Below are 18,076 nucleotides of genomic sequence, written 5' to 3' on the forward strand. Positions count from 1 at the left end.
TGCCTGGAAAGCGGGCATTGACAGCTAGGATGCGCTGCCTGTGGTCACATACCAGCTGTACATTGAGGGAATGGTAGCCCTTCCGGTTGCGGTACTCCTCGGCATGCTCAAGAGGTGCCCGCAAAGCCACATGCGTGCAGTCAATGGCGCCCTGCACCATGGGGAAGCCCGCTATTCTTGCAAACCCCACTGCACGCTGCTGCTGCTTGTCCAGGGTCATGGGGAAGGAGATGAATTGATGTCTCCTTCTGAAAAGGGCTTCGGTCACCTGGCGGATGCAGCAATGCACGGCGAACTGGGAGATGTTAGCGATGTCCCCAGTAGCGGATTGGAAGGAGCCGGAGGCATAGAAGTTGAGAGCCACCGTCACCTTCACTGCCACCGACAGAGACGTCCTGCGCATCAGCTGTGGCTGCAGATCTCTCTGAAGCAGCCGGCAGATGTCTGCAACCACCTCCCTTCGGAATCGCAGCCTCCTAACACACATCGCGGCAGACATGGTCAGATAGGAGGTCTGCTGGCGGTATACCCTGCGTGGGTAAGGCCTCAGTTGGCGACGCCTGTTGCCCCCTCTGCGTCTAGCCAGGGCTGCCACTCTCTCACGGCGTCTGTAAGCCCTTCTGGCATAAGGCTGAAATTCAGCGTTGCCACCCAATGCAGCCCCCATTATATGCTGGCAAACACTGAGCTCTGAATGAAGGCAAAGATAATTGGTAAGCTCTGGCCTGAGCCAAAAATACCTGTCCAAGTGTTGGTCCAAACCAGTAAACTCTCCTCCTTGGTCTCTGTCCAAAAAACCGTTGCTCAAGAGTGATTGCTGCAAAATGGCTGGCCTTTATACTGCTGGGTAAGTGCCCTTTAATTTGCGCTCCCTGCGGCCCGGCTGGCCTGTGTACCGTTCCACTTCACAGTCGCTCGGGCCGCCCGGCGCACAATGGGCCGGCGCGAGTGAAGTTCCGGTTTGGGGCGCACAAAGGGCATTGCACTATTAAATGACGTCATGATCTGCGCGCGCAGCAGGGCGCACGCTAAGACTTTGCACCAGCGCTAAATGTGTCCTGAAGTTGGGGAGAGGCGCAGATCGCGCTGCGCCCGGGCGATAAGCGCCTAGCGCTCAAGATCTACTCCCCCTAAGGCGCTAACGGCTGGCGCGCCCAACTGAATTTCTAGGCCTAAGAATATCCCAACACTGGACAAACAGGGGGCTCTCGGAGGGGAGGAGCTAAACACGATCAAAATCACTAAGGAAGTGGTACTCGGTAAAATAATGGGACTCAAGGCGGATAAATCACCTGGACCTGATGGCTTACATCCTAGGGTCTTGAGGGAAGTGGCGGTAGGGATTGTGGATGCATTGGTAATAATTTTCCCAAACTCCCTGGACTCGGCAAAGGTCCCGGCAGACTGGAAAACTGCTAATGTAACACCCTTATTTAAAAAGGGCAGCAGACAGAAGGCTGGAAACTATAGACCGGTTAGCCTAACATCTGTGGTAGGTAAAATTTTGGAGTCCATTATTAAGGAGACAGTAACAGGACATTTGGATAATCATAATTTAATAGGACAAAGTCAGCATGGTTTTATGAAGGGGAAGTCATGTTTGACAAATTTGCTGGAGTTCTTTGAGGAAGTAACATATAGGGTGGATAAAGGGGAACCAGTGGACGTAGTGTATTTAGACTTCCAAAAGGCATTTGACAAGGTGCCACACAAAAGATTATTGCTTAAGATAAAAAAATCACGGGATTGGGGGTAATATTCTGGCATGGATAGAGGATTGGCTATCGAACAGAAGGCAGAGAGTTGGGATAAATGGTTCATTCTCAGACTGGCAATCAGTAACTAGTGGTGTTCCGCAGGGGTCAGTGCTGGGTCCCCAACTCTTTACAATCTATATTAACGATTTGGAGGAGGGGACCGAGTGTAACATATCAAAGTTTGCAGATGATACTAAGATGGGAGGGAAAGTAGTGAGTGAGGAGGACATAAAAAACCTGCAAGGGGACATAGACAGGCTAAGTAAGTGGGCAGAGATTTGGCAGATGGAATACAATACTGGAAAGTGTGAGGTTATGCACTTTGGCAGGAAAAATCGTAGAGCAAGTTATTATCTTAATGGCAAGAAACTGGAAAGTACTGAAGTACAAAGGGATCTGGGGGTCCTGGTGCACGAAACTCAAAAGTTTAGTATGCAGGTGCAGCAAGTGATTAAGAAGGCCAATGGAATGTTGGCTTTCATTGCTAGGGGGACAGAATATAAAAATAGGGGGGTATTGCTTCAGTTGTACAAGGTATTGGTGAGACCGCACCTGGAATACTGCATACAGTTTTGGTGTCCATACTTAAGAAAGGACATACTTGCTCTCGAGTCAGTACAAAGAAGGTTCACTCGGTTAATCCCGGGGATGAGGGGATGGACATATGAGGAGAGGTTGAGTAGATTGGGACTCTACTCATTGGAGTTCAGAAGAATGAGAGGCGATCTTATTGAAACATATAAGATTGTGAAGGGGTTGGATCGGGTGGATGCGGGGAGGATGTTCCCGATGATGGGTGAAACTAGAACTAGGGGGAATAGTCTTAGAATAAGGGGCTGCTCTTTCAAAACTGAGATGAGGAGGAACTACTTCACTCAGAGGGTGGTAAGTCCATGGAATATGCTGCCCCAAAAAGCTGTAGAAGCTACATCATTACATAAATTTAAAACAGAAATAGACAGTTTCCTAGAAGTAAAGGGAATTAAGGGTTACGGGGAGCGGGCAGGAATTTGGACATAAGTCTAGGTTCGGATCGGTCATGGCCCTGTGGGTAGCGGAGCGGGCCCAGGGGCCGTGTAGCCTGATCCTGCTCCTATTTCGTGTGTCTAATTCTGTTAGATTCAGGAGATGGTTCTGTGATAGTAGATTGGTGGTTAGGATCAGATCAGTCATGATCTTATTGAATGGCGCACCCACACACTCACAACATGGCACCACAGAAAAAATTACAGACTAAATATCAAGATCACGGCAACTCATTCCCGGGGAGGTTGCAGGTATTCCCGGGATCCTGTAGATATTTGGGAGGCCGATTAGTTCGGTGACAATCGCAGCTCCGCCCCGGATAGACAAAACAATCGATCGGTTTAAATCAGTGACGAATTATTGGGAAAATGCTGCATTTATGTCAAAATTCTCGCCCGTCAACTTGTGACTGTGAACTTTCACTGAACTAAACTGAAATATAATCCTCACCTTCAGAAATGTCAGCTCGTCTTTTTGCTCCATCTGTTTCTGCAACTTTGAGAGTTTCTCCTGAATAGAATTTAAATTCTCTCGAATCTGTCGAAGATTTTCCTCCATTGTTTCTAGAATCTCCCCCTCTTGTTCCCTGAGATCTCGGATTAAACGCTGCTCTTTCTCACTGAGAATCTGGTGCATTTTAGCGAACTCGGATGTGATGCGGGTCTGCAGACTGCTCGACTGTTCCTACCAAATGAAATGTGAAAAATTATAGTTTTCCGCATTAAAACCAAAAAAACCCGAATCAAACTTCGAAAATCAGCAAAGGGAGATTTACCCTAATTTCGGAAATCTTCTGTTTCTGCCGCCGCGCCGTGTCTAGAACCGCCGATTTCTTCTCTGTGAGAGAATCGAAGGAAGATTTCAGCTGATCCTGGGATTGGGAGAGAAAATCACAGAATAAACGTGTTAGACCATGAAAATGTGATAAAATAATCAGGTGATCAAACCTGCTCCCTTTTACCTTGTAGATTCCAACAGCTTCTTTAATGGGCTTGAAGCGGTGCTCTCTGTGTTCCCGCGCATCTATACAAATGTAACAGATCAATTTCTTGTCAATTTCACAAAACAGCTTCAGTTCTTCCTGATGTTCCTCACAGTGAAGTTTACTTTCCTTCTCTTTCGGATTCAGCTTTAATTTTCGCGCTTTCTCGGCCAGATTCGCTAAGGCCCGACTGACTCTGAGGTTTATTTCCGGAAACTCCTCTCCACATTCCGGGCAGGAGTTTGTCTCCTTCTTTTCCCAACACTGTGTGATACAGGAGCGGCAGAAGTTGTGCCCACACTCCAGTGAAACCGGATCGGTGAAGAAATCCAGACAAATGGGACAATTTAAATCCTCTGTGAAACTCTCGACCTGCTGTCTGGAAGCCATGTTCACCCTCAGCACTTCCTGATTCAAACCGCTTTCAGTGTCGATGTTTTTCTGCTGCCGAACACCCTCAGTTCAGCGATTTCAGCCTATCAGAGCACGGAGGGGAATAATTGAACCCTGGCCGGGAGGGTGAAGGTTCCTGGGGTGTTGACAGTGGGTATGAATGGAACCGCGTTTATGTGTTCAACCATAAATGTATTTTGATGCTTTGGCAACATAAGATGTACCTTATCATGCCAATAAAGCGATTTGTATTGTATTGTATTGAGAGAGAGGGAGGGAGGAGGCGGAGATGGGCGGGGATCGAGATTCCAGGGCACTTTGCTCCAGACTGAACTCACTGCCGACTACAAACCCTCTGGTGACACACGGTGTGAGATAGAGATCCATAAACTGAATTGTGTTAATGATTGCAGCCGCTCACCCTAAAACACAAAGTTCCGCAAATGTCAAGGTGTGACTTTAGATGACAGGTACAGAGAAGATCTTTAGAGGGATTGAAGCATTGAGGATCGATTTTATCTGCTAGAAAGAAAGACTTGCATTTATATAGCGCCTTGGAAGGTAGCAAATGTAACCCCACTGTTTAGGAAAGGAGGGAGAGAGAAAACGGGGAACTACCGACCAGTTAGCCTGACATCAGTAGCGGGGACAATGCTGGAATCTATTATTGAGGACGTGGTAACGGGGCACTTAGAAAATAACAATAGGATTGGGCCGAGTCAACACAGATTAATGAAAGGGAAATCGTGTTTAACAAATCTGTTCGAGTTTTTTGAGTTATAACTAGCAGAATAGAAAAGGGGGAACCAGTGGACGTGGTGTATTTGTATTTTCAGAAGGCATTCGATAAAGTGACACACAAGAGGTTATTAAACATGGGATTTGGGATAATATACTAGCATGGATTGAGGATTGGTTAACGGGCAGAAAACAGAGTGTAGGAATGAACGGATCATTTTTGGGTTGGCAGGTTGTAACTAGTGGGGTACCGCAAGGATCAGTGCTTGGGCCTCAGCTATTCACAATCTACATCAATGATCTGGATGAGGGGACCAAATGTAACATATCCAAGTTTGCTGATGATACAAAGCTAGGTGGGAATGTAAGTTGTGAGGAGGATGCAAGGAGGCTTCAAGGGAATATAGACAGGCTAAGTGAGTGGGAAAAAACATGGCAAATGGAATATAATGTGGAGAAATGTGAAGTTATCCACTTTGGTAGGAAAAATAGAAAAGCAGAGTATTTTTTAAATGGTGAGAGACTGGGAAATGTTGGTGTTCAGAAGGACCTGGATGTCCTTGTACACGAATCACTGAAAGTTAACATGCAGGTACAGCAAGAAATTAGGAAAGGAAATGGTATGTTGGCCTTTATTACAAGAGGATTTGAGTATAAGAGTAAAGACGTCTTACTGTAATTATATAGGGCCCCGGTGAGACCACACCTGGAGTATTGTGTACAGTTTTGGTCTCCTTACCTAAGGGAGGATATACGTGCCATAGAGGGAATAAACGAAGGTTCACCAGACTGGTTCCTGGGATGGGGGGATTGTCCTATCAGGAGAGATTGAGTAGACTAGGCCTATATTCTCTAGAGTTTAGAAGAATGAGAGGTGATCTCATTGAAACATACAAAATTCTTACAGGACTTGACAGGGTAGATGCAGGGAGGATGTTTCCCCTGGCTGGGGAGTCTAGAACCAGGGGTCACAGTCTCAGAATAAGGGGACGGCCATTTAGGACTGAGATGAGGAGAAATTTCTTCACTCAGAGGGTGGTGAATCTTTGGAATTCTCCACCCCAGAGGGCTGTGGAGGCTCAGTCATTGAGTGTATTCAGGACAGATATCGATAGATTTTTGAATATTAAGGGAATCAAGGGATACGGGGATAGTGCAGGAAAATGGAGATGAGGTAGAAGATCAGCCATGATCTTATTGAATGGCGGAGCAGGTTCGAAGGGCCAACTGGCCGACTCCTGCTCCTATTTCTTATGTTCTTATGTTAAGATGCAGTGGATTTTCTGTCGAGGCCAGGTCCTCCCAGGAAACTCCATAACACAGGCCCCTGTGCTCAATGGGTCCTTCCCAGGGACACTGGCCCAGAAAAAACATCAACTGATGTTGGAAGGCCTTGGAGTGTCAACTTTCCTCCAATATTAGGAGGAATTTCTTTACATGGAGATTGGTGAGAATGTGGAACTCGCTGCCTCATTGGGTGGTTGAAGTTGAGAGCATTGATGTATTGAAAGTGAGGCTTGAAATCCAAGATGACTTTATACTGTACAGAATGTATTTGGAGCTTGTTTCGTATATGTTTGAGTAAATGAAGTTTGTTTTCGGAAATAGAAAAGATTCTCGAGATACTCAAACGGTGTGTCGGGTATTTTGGGTCTGTGGATTCACATCTCAGGCAGTGCTGCCCTCCCAGTCCCTGAGACGCTGTTTGATCGCAAGTCTGTCATTGTTACAAAGTGCATTACTGCCACCTGCTGGCAGCATATCAGTGCTGCAGGAAAGAATCCCCATTAAAAACGGCCCAAGAAGCGGTGACTGTCTCTGAAGGTTCACAGGCACGATGGGCCGAATGGCCTCCTTCTGTGCTGTATCATCCTCTGATTCTTATGTATTCTTACACTTGGATCTGATCAAATCCACCTTCTCAAAATTGATTTCATTCAATCCCATTGTTTGATTACACGTTCCAAGGCCCTCATTGGGAAAGATTAGCTAGAAAATGCCACATTAATATCCACTATCATGTGGGAAATATACACACATTAGGATTCGCCATTAATGTGTAGGGTTTGATATATGCTGCAGTATTTAGCGAGCTTTGAATTGCCCGACATAAACCAATATGATTGACACCAAGGCATTGTTGTGCCCACAGAGCGAGTTCAGTCGAGTAATGGTGGAGAACAAGTGATTGGAGAACTCGGGAACTGAACAGGATCGCTGTCAGTCTTGGTCTCAAGACTCTGTCTTGGGCAAGTCAACTCCAGTCTGCTGCACTCCTGGTGTGTCGGTTCTTCTGGCGAATATCGCGATGGCATTCACTCTGCGGGCAGAATGTGTGTCGTTCAACTCTCTCTGCGGACCTGGTTAGACTGGACAGAGGCTCATAGGGTCACGGAGCTCTGTAAGATCGCTTGTGAGAGCCGGACTTTCCATCTCAAATGTGTCCTTATATATTTCTCACTCCCGTTTCCTGAGTTCACTGTTAACTCCCGCCTTTGTCTCTAAAATGACATCTACTCGTCTGTCTCTTCCAAACGGCCGCTTATGAGCAGCTCTGATAATGTAGTAACAACAGGAAATGCTGGAAACACTCAGCAGGCCAGGCAGCCTCCCTCGCTCGGGGTCAGAGAGGGGAAGGTCAGAGGGGAGAGTGAAAACACAGCAGGGGGTGAGATTGGAAGAAGGGATGGGGTCAGAGGAAAGTGAAGGGGAAGAAGGTTCCGGAGGGGCGCTGGTGTCGAAGAGTTGTTGAAGCTTGTGATCCTTGACATCTGAAAGGAAGAAAACACGTTTTTTGTTGAAGCGCCGGATGAAACATAGAAACATAGGAGCAGGAGTAGGCCATTCGGCCCCTCGAGCCTGCTCCGCCATTCAATGAGATCATGGCTGATCATCCAAACTCAGTACCCTGTCCCTGCCTTCACCCCATATCCCTTGATCGATTTAGCCTTAAGAAATATATCCAACTCCTTCTTGAATATATTTAATGAATTGGCCTCCACTGCCTTCTGTGGTAGAGAATTCCACAGGTTCACCACTCTCTGGCTGAAGAAATTCCTCCTCATCTCTGTCGTAAATGGCTTACTCCTTATCCTTAGACTGTGACCCCTGGTTCTGGACACCCCGGCCATCGGGAACATCCTTCCTGCATCCAGTCTGTCCAGTCCTGTTAGAATTTTATAAGTTTCAATGAGATCCCCTCTCATTCTTCTAAACTCCAGCAAGTATAAGCCCAATCGACCCAATCTCTCCTCATACGTCATTCCTGCCATCCCAGGTAACAGTCTGGTGAATCTTTCCTGCACTCCCTCCATGGCAAGAACATCCTTCCTCAGGTAAGGCGACCAATACTGCACACAATACTCACAGTGTGGTCTCACCAAGGCCCTGTACAACTGCAGCAAGACATCCTTGTTCTTGTGCTCGAACCCTCTCGCTATGAAGGCCAACATACCATTTGCCTTCTTAACCACCTGCTGCACCTGCATGCTTACCTTCAGTGACTGGTGCACAAGGACACCCAAGTCTCGTTGCATTTCCACTTCTCCCAATCTATTGCCATTCAGATAATAATCTGCCTTCCTGTTTTTGCCACCAAAGTGGATAACCTCGCATTTACCCACATTATACTGCATCTGCCATGTTTCTGCCCAATCGCCCATCCTGTCCGAATCATACTGGAGTTTCTCGGGATCCTCCTCACAGCGCACACGCCCACCCAGCTTTGTGTCATCTGCAAACTTGGAAATATTACATCTAGTTCCCTCGTCTAGACCATTTATATATATTGTGAATAGCTGGGGTCCTAGAACTGATCCCTGCGGTACCCCACTAGTCACTGCCTGCCACTCAGAAAAGGAGCTGTTTATTCCTACTCTTTGCTTCCTGTCTGCCAACCAGTTCTTTATCCAAGTCAGTACCTTGCCCTCAATCCCACGTGCTTTAACTTTACATGCTAATCTCTTATGCGGGACATTATCGAAAGCCTTCTTAAAGTCCAAATACACCACATCCACTGGTTCTCCCTTATCTATTCTACCAGTTATAGCCTCAAAAAATTCCAGTAGATTAGTCAAGCACGATTTACCTTTTGTCAATCCATGTTGACTTTGTCCGATCCTGTCACTGTTTTCTAAGTGCTCCGCTATTACATCTTTTATAATGGACTCTAGCATTTTCCCCACTACCGATGTCAGGCTTACTGGTCTATAATTCCTCATTTTCTCTCTACAACCTTTTTTGAATAGTGGGGTAACATTAGCTACCCTCCAATCCATGGGTACTGTTCCAGAGTCTATCGAATTTTGGAAGATGACCAGCAATGCATCTACCATTTCTAGGGCCACTTCCTTAAGTACCCTAGGATGTAGATTATCAGGCCCTGGGGATTTATCGGCCTTCAATCCCATCAATTTCCCCAACACCATTTCCCTACAAATACTGATTTCTTTCAGTTCCTCCCTCTCATCAGACCCAAATTCCCCGACATCTCTGGAAGGTTATTTGTGTCCTCCTGTGTGAAGACAGAACCAAAATATGTATTTAATTGGTCGCCATTTCTTTGTTCCCCATTATAAGTTCCCCTGATTCGGACTGCAAGGGACCTATGCTTGACTTCACCAATCTTTTTCTCTTCACATATGTATAAAAGCTTTTACAGTCAGTTTTTATGTTCCCTGCAAGCTTACTCTCATACTCTATTTTCCCCCCTTAATTAATCCCTTTGACCTCCTTTGCTGAATCCTAAACTGCTCCCAGTCCCCAGGTATACTGCTTTTTATGGCCAATTTATATGTCTTTTCCCTGGATCTTATGCTATCCCTAATTTCCCTTGTTAGCCACGGTTGAGTCACCTTTTTTGTTTTATTTTTATGCCAAACTGGGATGAACAAATTCTGTAGTTCATCCATGCGATCTTTGAATGTTTGCCATTGCCTATCCACCATCAACCATTTGAGTAACATTCCCCAATCAATCCTACCCTACAGGCGAAGGATGAACTGGAACTGTGGCCCAGGACAGCTTTGAGATAGAGTGCGTCAGTGCTGCTGAATGGAGAGGGCGAGAGTGTTGATGTGGCGACGCATGGCGTTGAGCGTGGATCTCAGGATGTGGCGAGAGCAGTAGTTCGAGGAACGCTGAATATCTCGGAGATATCTGTAATCCTGGGGGGATCCGAAACACGAAGGGTGGAATTTCAGTTGGAATCCACGTGGAATAAGTCGGAACCGGAGACAGATGCTGAGGAAAGAGACGTGGCTGTGAAAACGAGTCTTGGCAGATACCTGATCAAACACGAGAATGGAAACCGAAAGCAATGAAGATGAACAAGGTTGAAGAGACAAACGGAAATCCCGTCGGAGAGAAGAGCAGAACTTCTTCAAGGTGGGCATTCCGAGGAGAGAAGTGGCAGTGAACCAAACACTAATACAACAGCAAAATACTGCGGATGCTGGAAATCTGAAATAACAACAGGAAATGCTGGAAACACTCAGCAGGTCAGGCAGCATCTGATAATGTAGCGTTAGTTCATCATGACAGGGATTAGGAATCTTGCCATTAGGCACTTTACAGCTTCCGGCCTCAACACTGAGTTCAAGAACTTCAGATCATAACCACCGTCACCATTCTGCTGGGACCATTCACACCTCCTCTGGACCCACCTTTTGTCTCTTTACTTGTCCCATTACCACCCTCTTTTGCTTTGCACCATCATCCCTTTTGACATTTATTCACTCCGGCCCCCCACCCTATCACAGACCCTCCCTGTTGTTATTTCCCAGCGCGCCCGCCCCTCCCCCCTTCCCCTGGCTCTGTACTTGCTGACAGATTGTTAAATCTCCAACACTTTCCAGTTCTGACCAAAGGTCACCGACCTGAAACGTTCTGTTTTTCCCTCCACTGATGCTGCCTGATCTGCTGAGTGTTTCCAGCATTTTCTGTTTTTATTAGGGATTAGAAATATTAATGTGTGCTATATAACGTTGCAACAGCGTAAGAGTAAATACGGTAACAGAGCTGGGAACCGAAGAGACCAATTTAGTGACAATTTAGTGTTAGTTCATGACAGGGAGTTGGGAATTGTCTTTTTTTGTGTGACTATATAACTTTGTATCACGGTCAGAGTAAATACGGTAACACCGCAGGGAACTGAAGGAGGATTTGATGGGCGAACCGGGGCTGATCCACCCACAGAAATATCAGCCCAGCAGTGTGAATCAGGAAGCGCTGAAACTCATCCCGGCTTCCAGACACGAGGCGGAGAGTTTCATTGAGGATTGAAATTGTCCCGTTTGTCTTGATTTCTTCACCGATCCGGTTATACTGGAGTGCGGCTACAACTTGTGCCGCGCCTGTGTCACCCGGCCTCGCGAACACCAGGAGGCGACAAACTCCGGGCCGGAATGTAGAGAGGAATTTGCAGACAGAAACCTCCGGGTCAATCGGGCCTGAGCGAGTCTGGCCCAGAAAGCGCGAAAATTAAACCTGAATGGGAAAAGAAGGAAAGTAAACTTCACTGTGAGGAACATCAGGAAGAACTGAAGCTGTTTTGTGAAACTGACCAGAAACTGATCTGTGTGACGTGCCTTGCGGGGAGAGACGGGCAGAGTGACGAGTCGCGCCGCTTCCTGCCCATCAATGAAGCTGTTGAGATCTACAGGGTAAAATGAACAAGAGATTCACTTGACCCACTCTTTCACTCGCTTGTTTTCACAAACACTTTTATTCTGGCATTTTCATCCCAATCCCGGGATCAGCTGAAATCTTCCTTAGATTCTCTCACAGAGAAGAAATCGGCGGTTCGAGAGACGGAATTAAAACAGAAACAGCAGTTTTCCGCAGTTAGGGTAAAGTCTCCCTGTGCTGATATTCTGGGATCTCGGTTAGTTTTGTTCCCTTTATCGCGGTACATTAATTATGTTTCACATTTCATTTGGTAGGAACAGTCGAGCAGTCTGCAGACCCGCATCACATCCGAGTTCGCTAAAATGCACCAGATTCTCAGTGAGAAAGAGCAGCGTTTAATCAGAGATCTCAGGGAACAAGAGGGGGAGATTCTAGAAATAATGGAGAAAAACCTTCGAGAAATTCAAGAGAATTTAAATTCTATTCAGGAGTTGCAGAAACAGATGGAGCAAAAAGACGGGCTGACATTTCTGAAGGTGAGGATTATATTGCGGGTCAGTTCAGTGAAACTTCACACAGTCACAAAATAACCGATGATAACTGAAATAAATGCAGCATTTGCTGAATAACTCAAAACTGATTTAAACCGATTGTTTTGTCTATTCCGGGGCGGTTCTGTTGTCACTGAAATAACCGGCTCCCACACTGTCTGCAGATTCCCGGGAATACCTGCAACCTCCCGGGAATGAGTTGCCCTGAACTTGATATTTTGCTTGTAATTATTTCCGTGTTGCTCCAGTTTAATATTTTCCTGGCACTCAGATTGCAATCCAGTTCCAGTTCCATGTTGTGAGTGTGTGGGTGTGTCTGGTGCGGTGGGTGTGAGAGTCACTGTGTCTGTGAGTGACACTGATGTTGAGTTCCAGTATCTGACACACAAATCAGGCTTTTCAACTAATTACAATCATAGAATCCCACAGCACAAAAGGCCCATTGTGCCTGTGCCGGCTCTTTGAAAGAGCTGTGCAATTAATCATATTAACCCTTCAAGTGTTTCTCCAATTCCCTTTTGTCAATCACGATGGAATCTGCTTCCTCCACCCTGTCAGTCAGTTCATTCCAGATCGTCACAAGTCATTGTTAAAAAATCCCCACTCCCTTATTTTGCCAATTATCTTAGCGATTTGTGAATGTGATCCCCCCAGGTCTCTCTGTTCTTGCACCACATTTAAAATTGTACTATTTAGTTTATTTTGCCTCTCCTCATTCTTCCTTCCAAATGCATCACTTCACACTTCTCTGTGTTAAATTCTACCTGCCCTGTGTCTGCTCATTTCACCAGCCTGTCTGTGTCCTCCTGAAGTCTTTTACTATCCTCCTCACTGTTTGTGTTTTATTTATTTCAGGAGGAAGCTTGTCGGAAGAGGAGGTAGGACATGCTCTTTACTGAAACTCTGCACAGTTTGGTAAAATAACTCAGGAAAGTTTTAAATATCGATCGATAATATCAACTGTTCAATATTTACAGGATTAGTGATGACGGTCAAGTACAGTCAGTAGCAGATGGCGCCCTGTCTATCGGAAAGTTCAACGGCCCTTTACAGTACACAGCGTGGAGAGAAATGATAGACGCCATTAACCCCGGTAAAACTCTTATATTCCTTTTCCTGATTTATAAATCCAGATGAGAAGAGACTGAACGGGCTCCCGGACCCCAGATTAAATGATCACTGATGTCCGTGTCTAGTCTGGAAGTCAGGAGTCTTTGCTCTGGATAAGGGAGGGCTTGGGGTGATCTTATTGAAGTTCTCAAGATCCTAAACCGCAGAGAGAAGATAAACAGGTTTAACACAGTCACAGAGTCTACAACAAAGTCGCGATAGTCTCAAACTGAGAAAATGGCAGGAAGATGCAGTGGGGAGGGGTGTGGGGGGCAAAGCCGAGGAGCGGCCAGCAGCAGGCAGGACAATTCAGGAACCTCCTGACCACAGAGAAACTGTTACAGAAAAGGACGTGTTTTGATATCCCGCCTTTCAGACCTCAGGACGTCCCAAAGCGTTTTACAGCCAATGAAGAGTTTTTAAAGTGTAGTCACTGTTGTAATGGAGGAAACGCCACAACCAATTTCTGCACAGCAAGCTCCCACACACAGCAATGTGATAATGACCAGATGACCAGTTTTCGTGATGTTGGTTGAGGGATAAATCCTGCCCAGGACACCGGAGAGAACGAACTCCCTGCATCATTCCCTATGGGGTTTCCAGCGGTCCCTTTAAGGACCACAGGTTCGGCCATTCTACAGACTGTTCCACTGGGCGGGGCTTGCACAGCTCACGCACCATCCAATGGAAGACCAAGATTGCATTGGGGTCCCATGTACATTATGGGATCCGGTTTGCATAGACTAATGAGGCTTCGCCCATGTTTAGTGCGGGGGCGCTGGATTCCTATTTCGCGGCTGCTGCATCATTGCCCGGCGGCCTTGGTGGGAACCAGGTGGGAAGCGCTGCGTGTGATTTTTGTTCCCTTATTGCACCGTTTACGGTGTAAATCCTGGCAAAATTGAAACGTAAATCACACCCAAATACTTTATGCGGAGGGTATGGAAAGTAAGGGAGGCAGAGTTGTCTGAGGGTATCAGCAGCTTCAAGAGAGAGTTTGATAAGAAGCTGGCAAAAACTGTAAACCCAAATAGGCCAGAGCTGCCTGGGCTTGGAGAGTGGAATTGTGAGGGCTGAGGAGAGGGGAGGTCTAATTTGGACACCCTGCCCTATTGGACACCCTGCCCTATATCACAGCAGAAAATACACTTCAAAAGTAATACATTGTGTGAAGTGCTTTGAGACATTTGTCAGGAGCATCCTTCAGATGTATTTGCAGTGTATTTATTTCCAACTCATCCCTTATACGTAGAAACACAGAAACATAGAAGATAGGAGCAGGAGTCGGCCATTCGGCCCCTCGAGCCTGCTCCGCCATTCAATGCGATCCTGGCTGATCATCCAATTTCAGTACCCTGCCCCTGCTTTCTCCCCATATCCCTTGATCCCTTTAGCCTTAAGAAATATATCCAACTCCTTCTTGAATATATTTAATGAATTGACCTCCACTGCCTTCTGTGGTAGAGAATTCCACAGGTTCACCACTCTCTGGGTGAAGAAATTCCTCCTCATCTCTGTCCTAAATGGCTTACCCCTTATCCTTAGACTGTGACCCCTGGTTCTGGACTCCCCGACCATCGGGAACATCCTTCCTGCATCTAGTCTGTCTAGTCCTGTTAGAATTTTATAAGTTTTAATGTGATCCCCTCTCATTCTTCTAAACTCCAGCGAATACCAGCCCAATCGACCCAATCTCTCCTCATACGTCATTCCTACCATCCCAGGTATCAGCCTGGTGAATCTTCGCTGCACTCCTTCCATGGCAAGAACATTCTTCCTCAGATAAGGTGACCAAAACGGCACACAATACTCAAGGTGTGGTCTCACCAAGGCCCTGTACAACTGCATCAAGACATCCTTGTTCCTGTACTTAAACCCTCTCGCTATGAAGGCCAACATACCATTTGCCTTCTTAACCACCTGCTGCACCTGCATGCTTACCTTCAGCGACTGGTGCACAAGGACGCCCAGGTCTCGTTGCACTTCCCCTTCTCCCAATCTATTGCCATTCAGATAATAATCTGCCTTCTTGTTTTTGACACCAAAGTGGATAACCTCACATTTATCCACGTTATATTGGATCTGCTATGCTTCTGCCCAATCACCCAACCTGTCCAAATCCTACTGGAGTTTCTCGGCATCTTCCTCACAGCACACATGCCCACCCAGCTTTGTGTCATCTGCAAACTTGGAGATATTACATCTAGTTCCCTCATCCAGATCATTAATATATATTGTGAATAGCTGGGGTCCAAGGACCAATCCCCGCGGTACCCCACTAGTCACTGCCTGCCACTCAGAAGAAGAGCTGTTTATTCCAACTCTTTGCTTCCTGTCTGCCAACCAGTTCTCTATCCAAGCCAGTACCTTGCCCCCAATCCCATGTGCCTTAAATTTACACGCTAATCTCCTATGCGGGACCTTATTGAAAGCCTTTTGAAAGTCCAAATACACCACATCCACTGGTTCTCCCTTATCTATTTTACCAGTTACATCCTCAAAAAATTCCAGTAGATTAGTCACGCACGATTTACCTTTTGTAAATCGATGTTGACTTTGTCCGATCCTGTCACTGTTTTCCAAGGGCTCTGCTATTAAATCTTTTATAATGGACTCTAGCATTTTCCCCACTACCGATGTCAGGCTTACCGGTCTGTAATTCCCCATTTTCTCTCTACCACCTTTTTTGAATAGTGGGGTAACATTAGCTACCCGCCAATCCATGGGTACTGTTCCAGATTCCATTGAATGTTGGAAGATGACCAGCAATGCGTCTACTATTTCTAGGGCCACTTCTTTAACTACCCTAGGATGTAGATTATCAGGCTCTGGGGATTTATCGGCCTTCAGTCCCGTCAATTTCTCTAACTCCTCTGCTGGACTCTGTCTTACCTGTGAAATATTTTAGTCACAACAGTACTTTCCTTGTGGCCTTTGAAAACAGCTGCTTAAACCTGAGTTTAGAACCACACTAGAAAGTCATCACATCACCTTTGAAAGCAGCTTCACACAGTGACACTAATCCCACCATCACTCACTTCCACCTAGACTCTCACCCACTTTCTCTGATCTGCTTTGAGTTATTCACAGTTCTTACTTCAGTTCTTAAATTCACATCAATGTATGTTCTGATATTTTATACCAATGTTCCTACTGGATAAAACATCAACATTCGGTTCAATGTTTGGTATTTTTATTTTTATTCTCTCGCTGCATTATTCTCTTTATTTTACATATCCATGGTGCAAGTAACCAATCAGAAGCCAGGCTGCCTGTCTTACTGAGATTGTATTCACTGCTGGACCCACCTCCTGCTCCATTGACCCCATTCCCACTAAACTGCTGCCCACCCAACTTCTCTTCCTGGTTTCATGCTGGCTCACATTGTAACTGGTTCCCTCTCCTCACATCCTATCCAGCTCCTTTTCAAATCCTGTCAACACACCCTCCCTCAAAATTACCCACCCTCTATCCCTCTGTCCTTGCACTTGATCTCCAACCTTACTTTCTTCTACAAAGTCCTTGACCGTGCAATCACTTCTGAAATCCCTGGCCATTTTCCACAACTGCATGTTTGAACCACACTAACCAGATTTTCATTCCTGTCATCATAGCCCCAAAGTGGCCCAAATAAAGGCCACAAATGACATGCTCTGTGACAGTGAGTATAGCGCATTTTCCCTCCTCATCCTCCTGGAGCTCTCTGCAAACATTGACCATTCTCCTCCAATGTCTCTCCTAAATTGGCCTACTCAGTGGGACTGCCTTTACTTGGTTCACATTAACTATTTGATCGTAGCCAGAGTATCTCCAGCAATGGCTTCTCTTCCCGCCCCCGCACTGCACCCCAGGAGATTCTCAAGTATTTATTCTTAATCTTCTTCTCTCACTGATCTACATGTGACCACTTGCCAACCTCAACCACAGAAAGGGGGTCAGTTTCCAGATATACACCGATGACACCCAGCTCTTCCTCTGCACCCATCTCATGGCCCCTGCACTGCCATTGTCATAAGGTCATAACGGCACAGAAGGAGGTCATTCGGCCCATCGGGCCCATGCCGGCTCTCTGTGGAGCAATCCAGTCAGTCCCATTCCCCCGCTCTATCCCCGTAGCCCTGCAAGTTTATTTCCCTCAAGTGCCTATCCAGTCTCCCCTTGAAAACATTGTGTCCACTTCCACCACTTCCGTCGGCGGAGTGTTCCAGGTCCTCACCACTCGCTGTAAGAAAAAGTTTTCCCTCACATCCCCCCTGGATCTCTTGCCTAAAACCTTATATCTGTGGCCCCTAGTCCTTGTACCATCAACTAGTGGGAACAGCCTTTCCCCGTCTAGCCTATCCAAACCCGTCATAATCTTGTACACTTCTATCAAATCACCCCGCAACCTCCTTTGCTCCAATGAAAACAAATCCAGCTTCTCCAACCTGTCCATGTAGCTAAGATCCCCCATCCCCGGAACCATTCTGGTAAATCTCCTCTGCACCCTCTCAAGGGCCTTCACATCCTTCCTAAAGTGTGGTGACCAGAACGGGATGCAATACTCCAGTTGTGGCCTAACCAGCACTTTATAAAAGTTCAGCATAACTTCCATTGTGTTGTCAGACAGCTTAACTGGAATCCAGTTATGGAGGAAGCAGAATTTTTTCCAGTTAAACATTGAGAAGATTTAAGCCATCGTCCCTGGAAATTCTCAACAACCCTGCATTCTGACCACCAACTCCATCCCTCCTTGGCCACTGTCTCAGGCTGAACCAGACACTTGCATCTAACTCCCCTCCCCCACCCGCTAACTCTCCCCTCCCCACCCGCTCTCTCTCCCCTCCCCCTCTGTCTCCCTTCCCCTCCTCTCCCGTGCTCTCTCCCCTCTCGGCCGTCAACCCTGGAGTGGC

General features: G+C 46.5%; 1 protein-coding gene across 1 annotated transcript in view; it reads right to left on the reverse strand.

Moving 5' to 3' along the window:
• LOC147096304 (zinc-binding protein A33-like) overlaps positions 1 to 4,158 on the reverse strand; it is a 75,204-nt gene extending 71,046 nt beyond the window's left edge. The window contains exon 1 of the mRNA XM_085975140.1: positions 3,846 to 4,158. Coding sequence (XP_085831266.1) covers positions 3,846 to 4,155 — 310 coding nt within the window. The 5' untranslated portion in view covers positions 4,156 to 4,158. The remainder of the gene's footprint in view (positions 1 to 3,845) is intronic.
• Positions 4,159 to 18,076: the final 13,918 nt, after the last annotated feature.

Source organism: Somniosus microcephalus, unplaced genomic scaffold (assembly GCF_052327205.1).
Source record: "Somniosus microcephalus isolate GS21.2 unplaced genomic scaffold, FLI_Smic_1.0 unresolved_chr1, whole genome shotgun sequence".
NCBI lineage: Eukaryota > Metazoa > Chordata > Chondrichthyes > Squaliformes > Somniosidae > Somniosus > Somniosus microcephalus.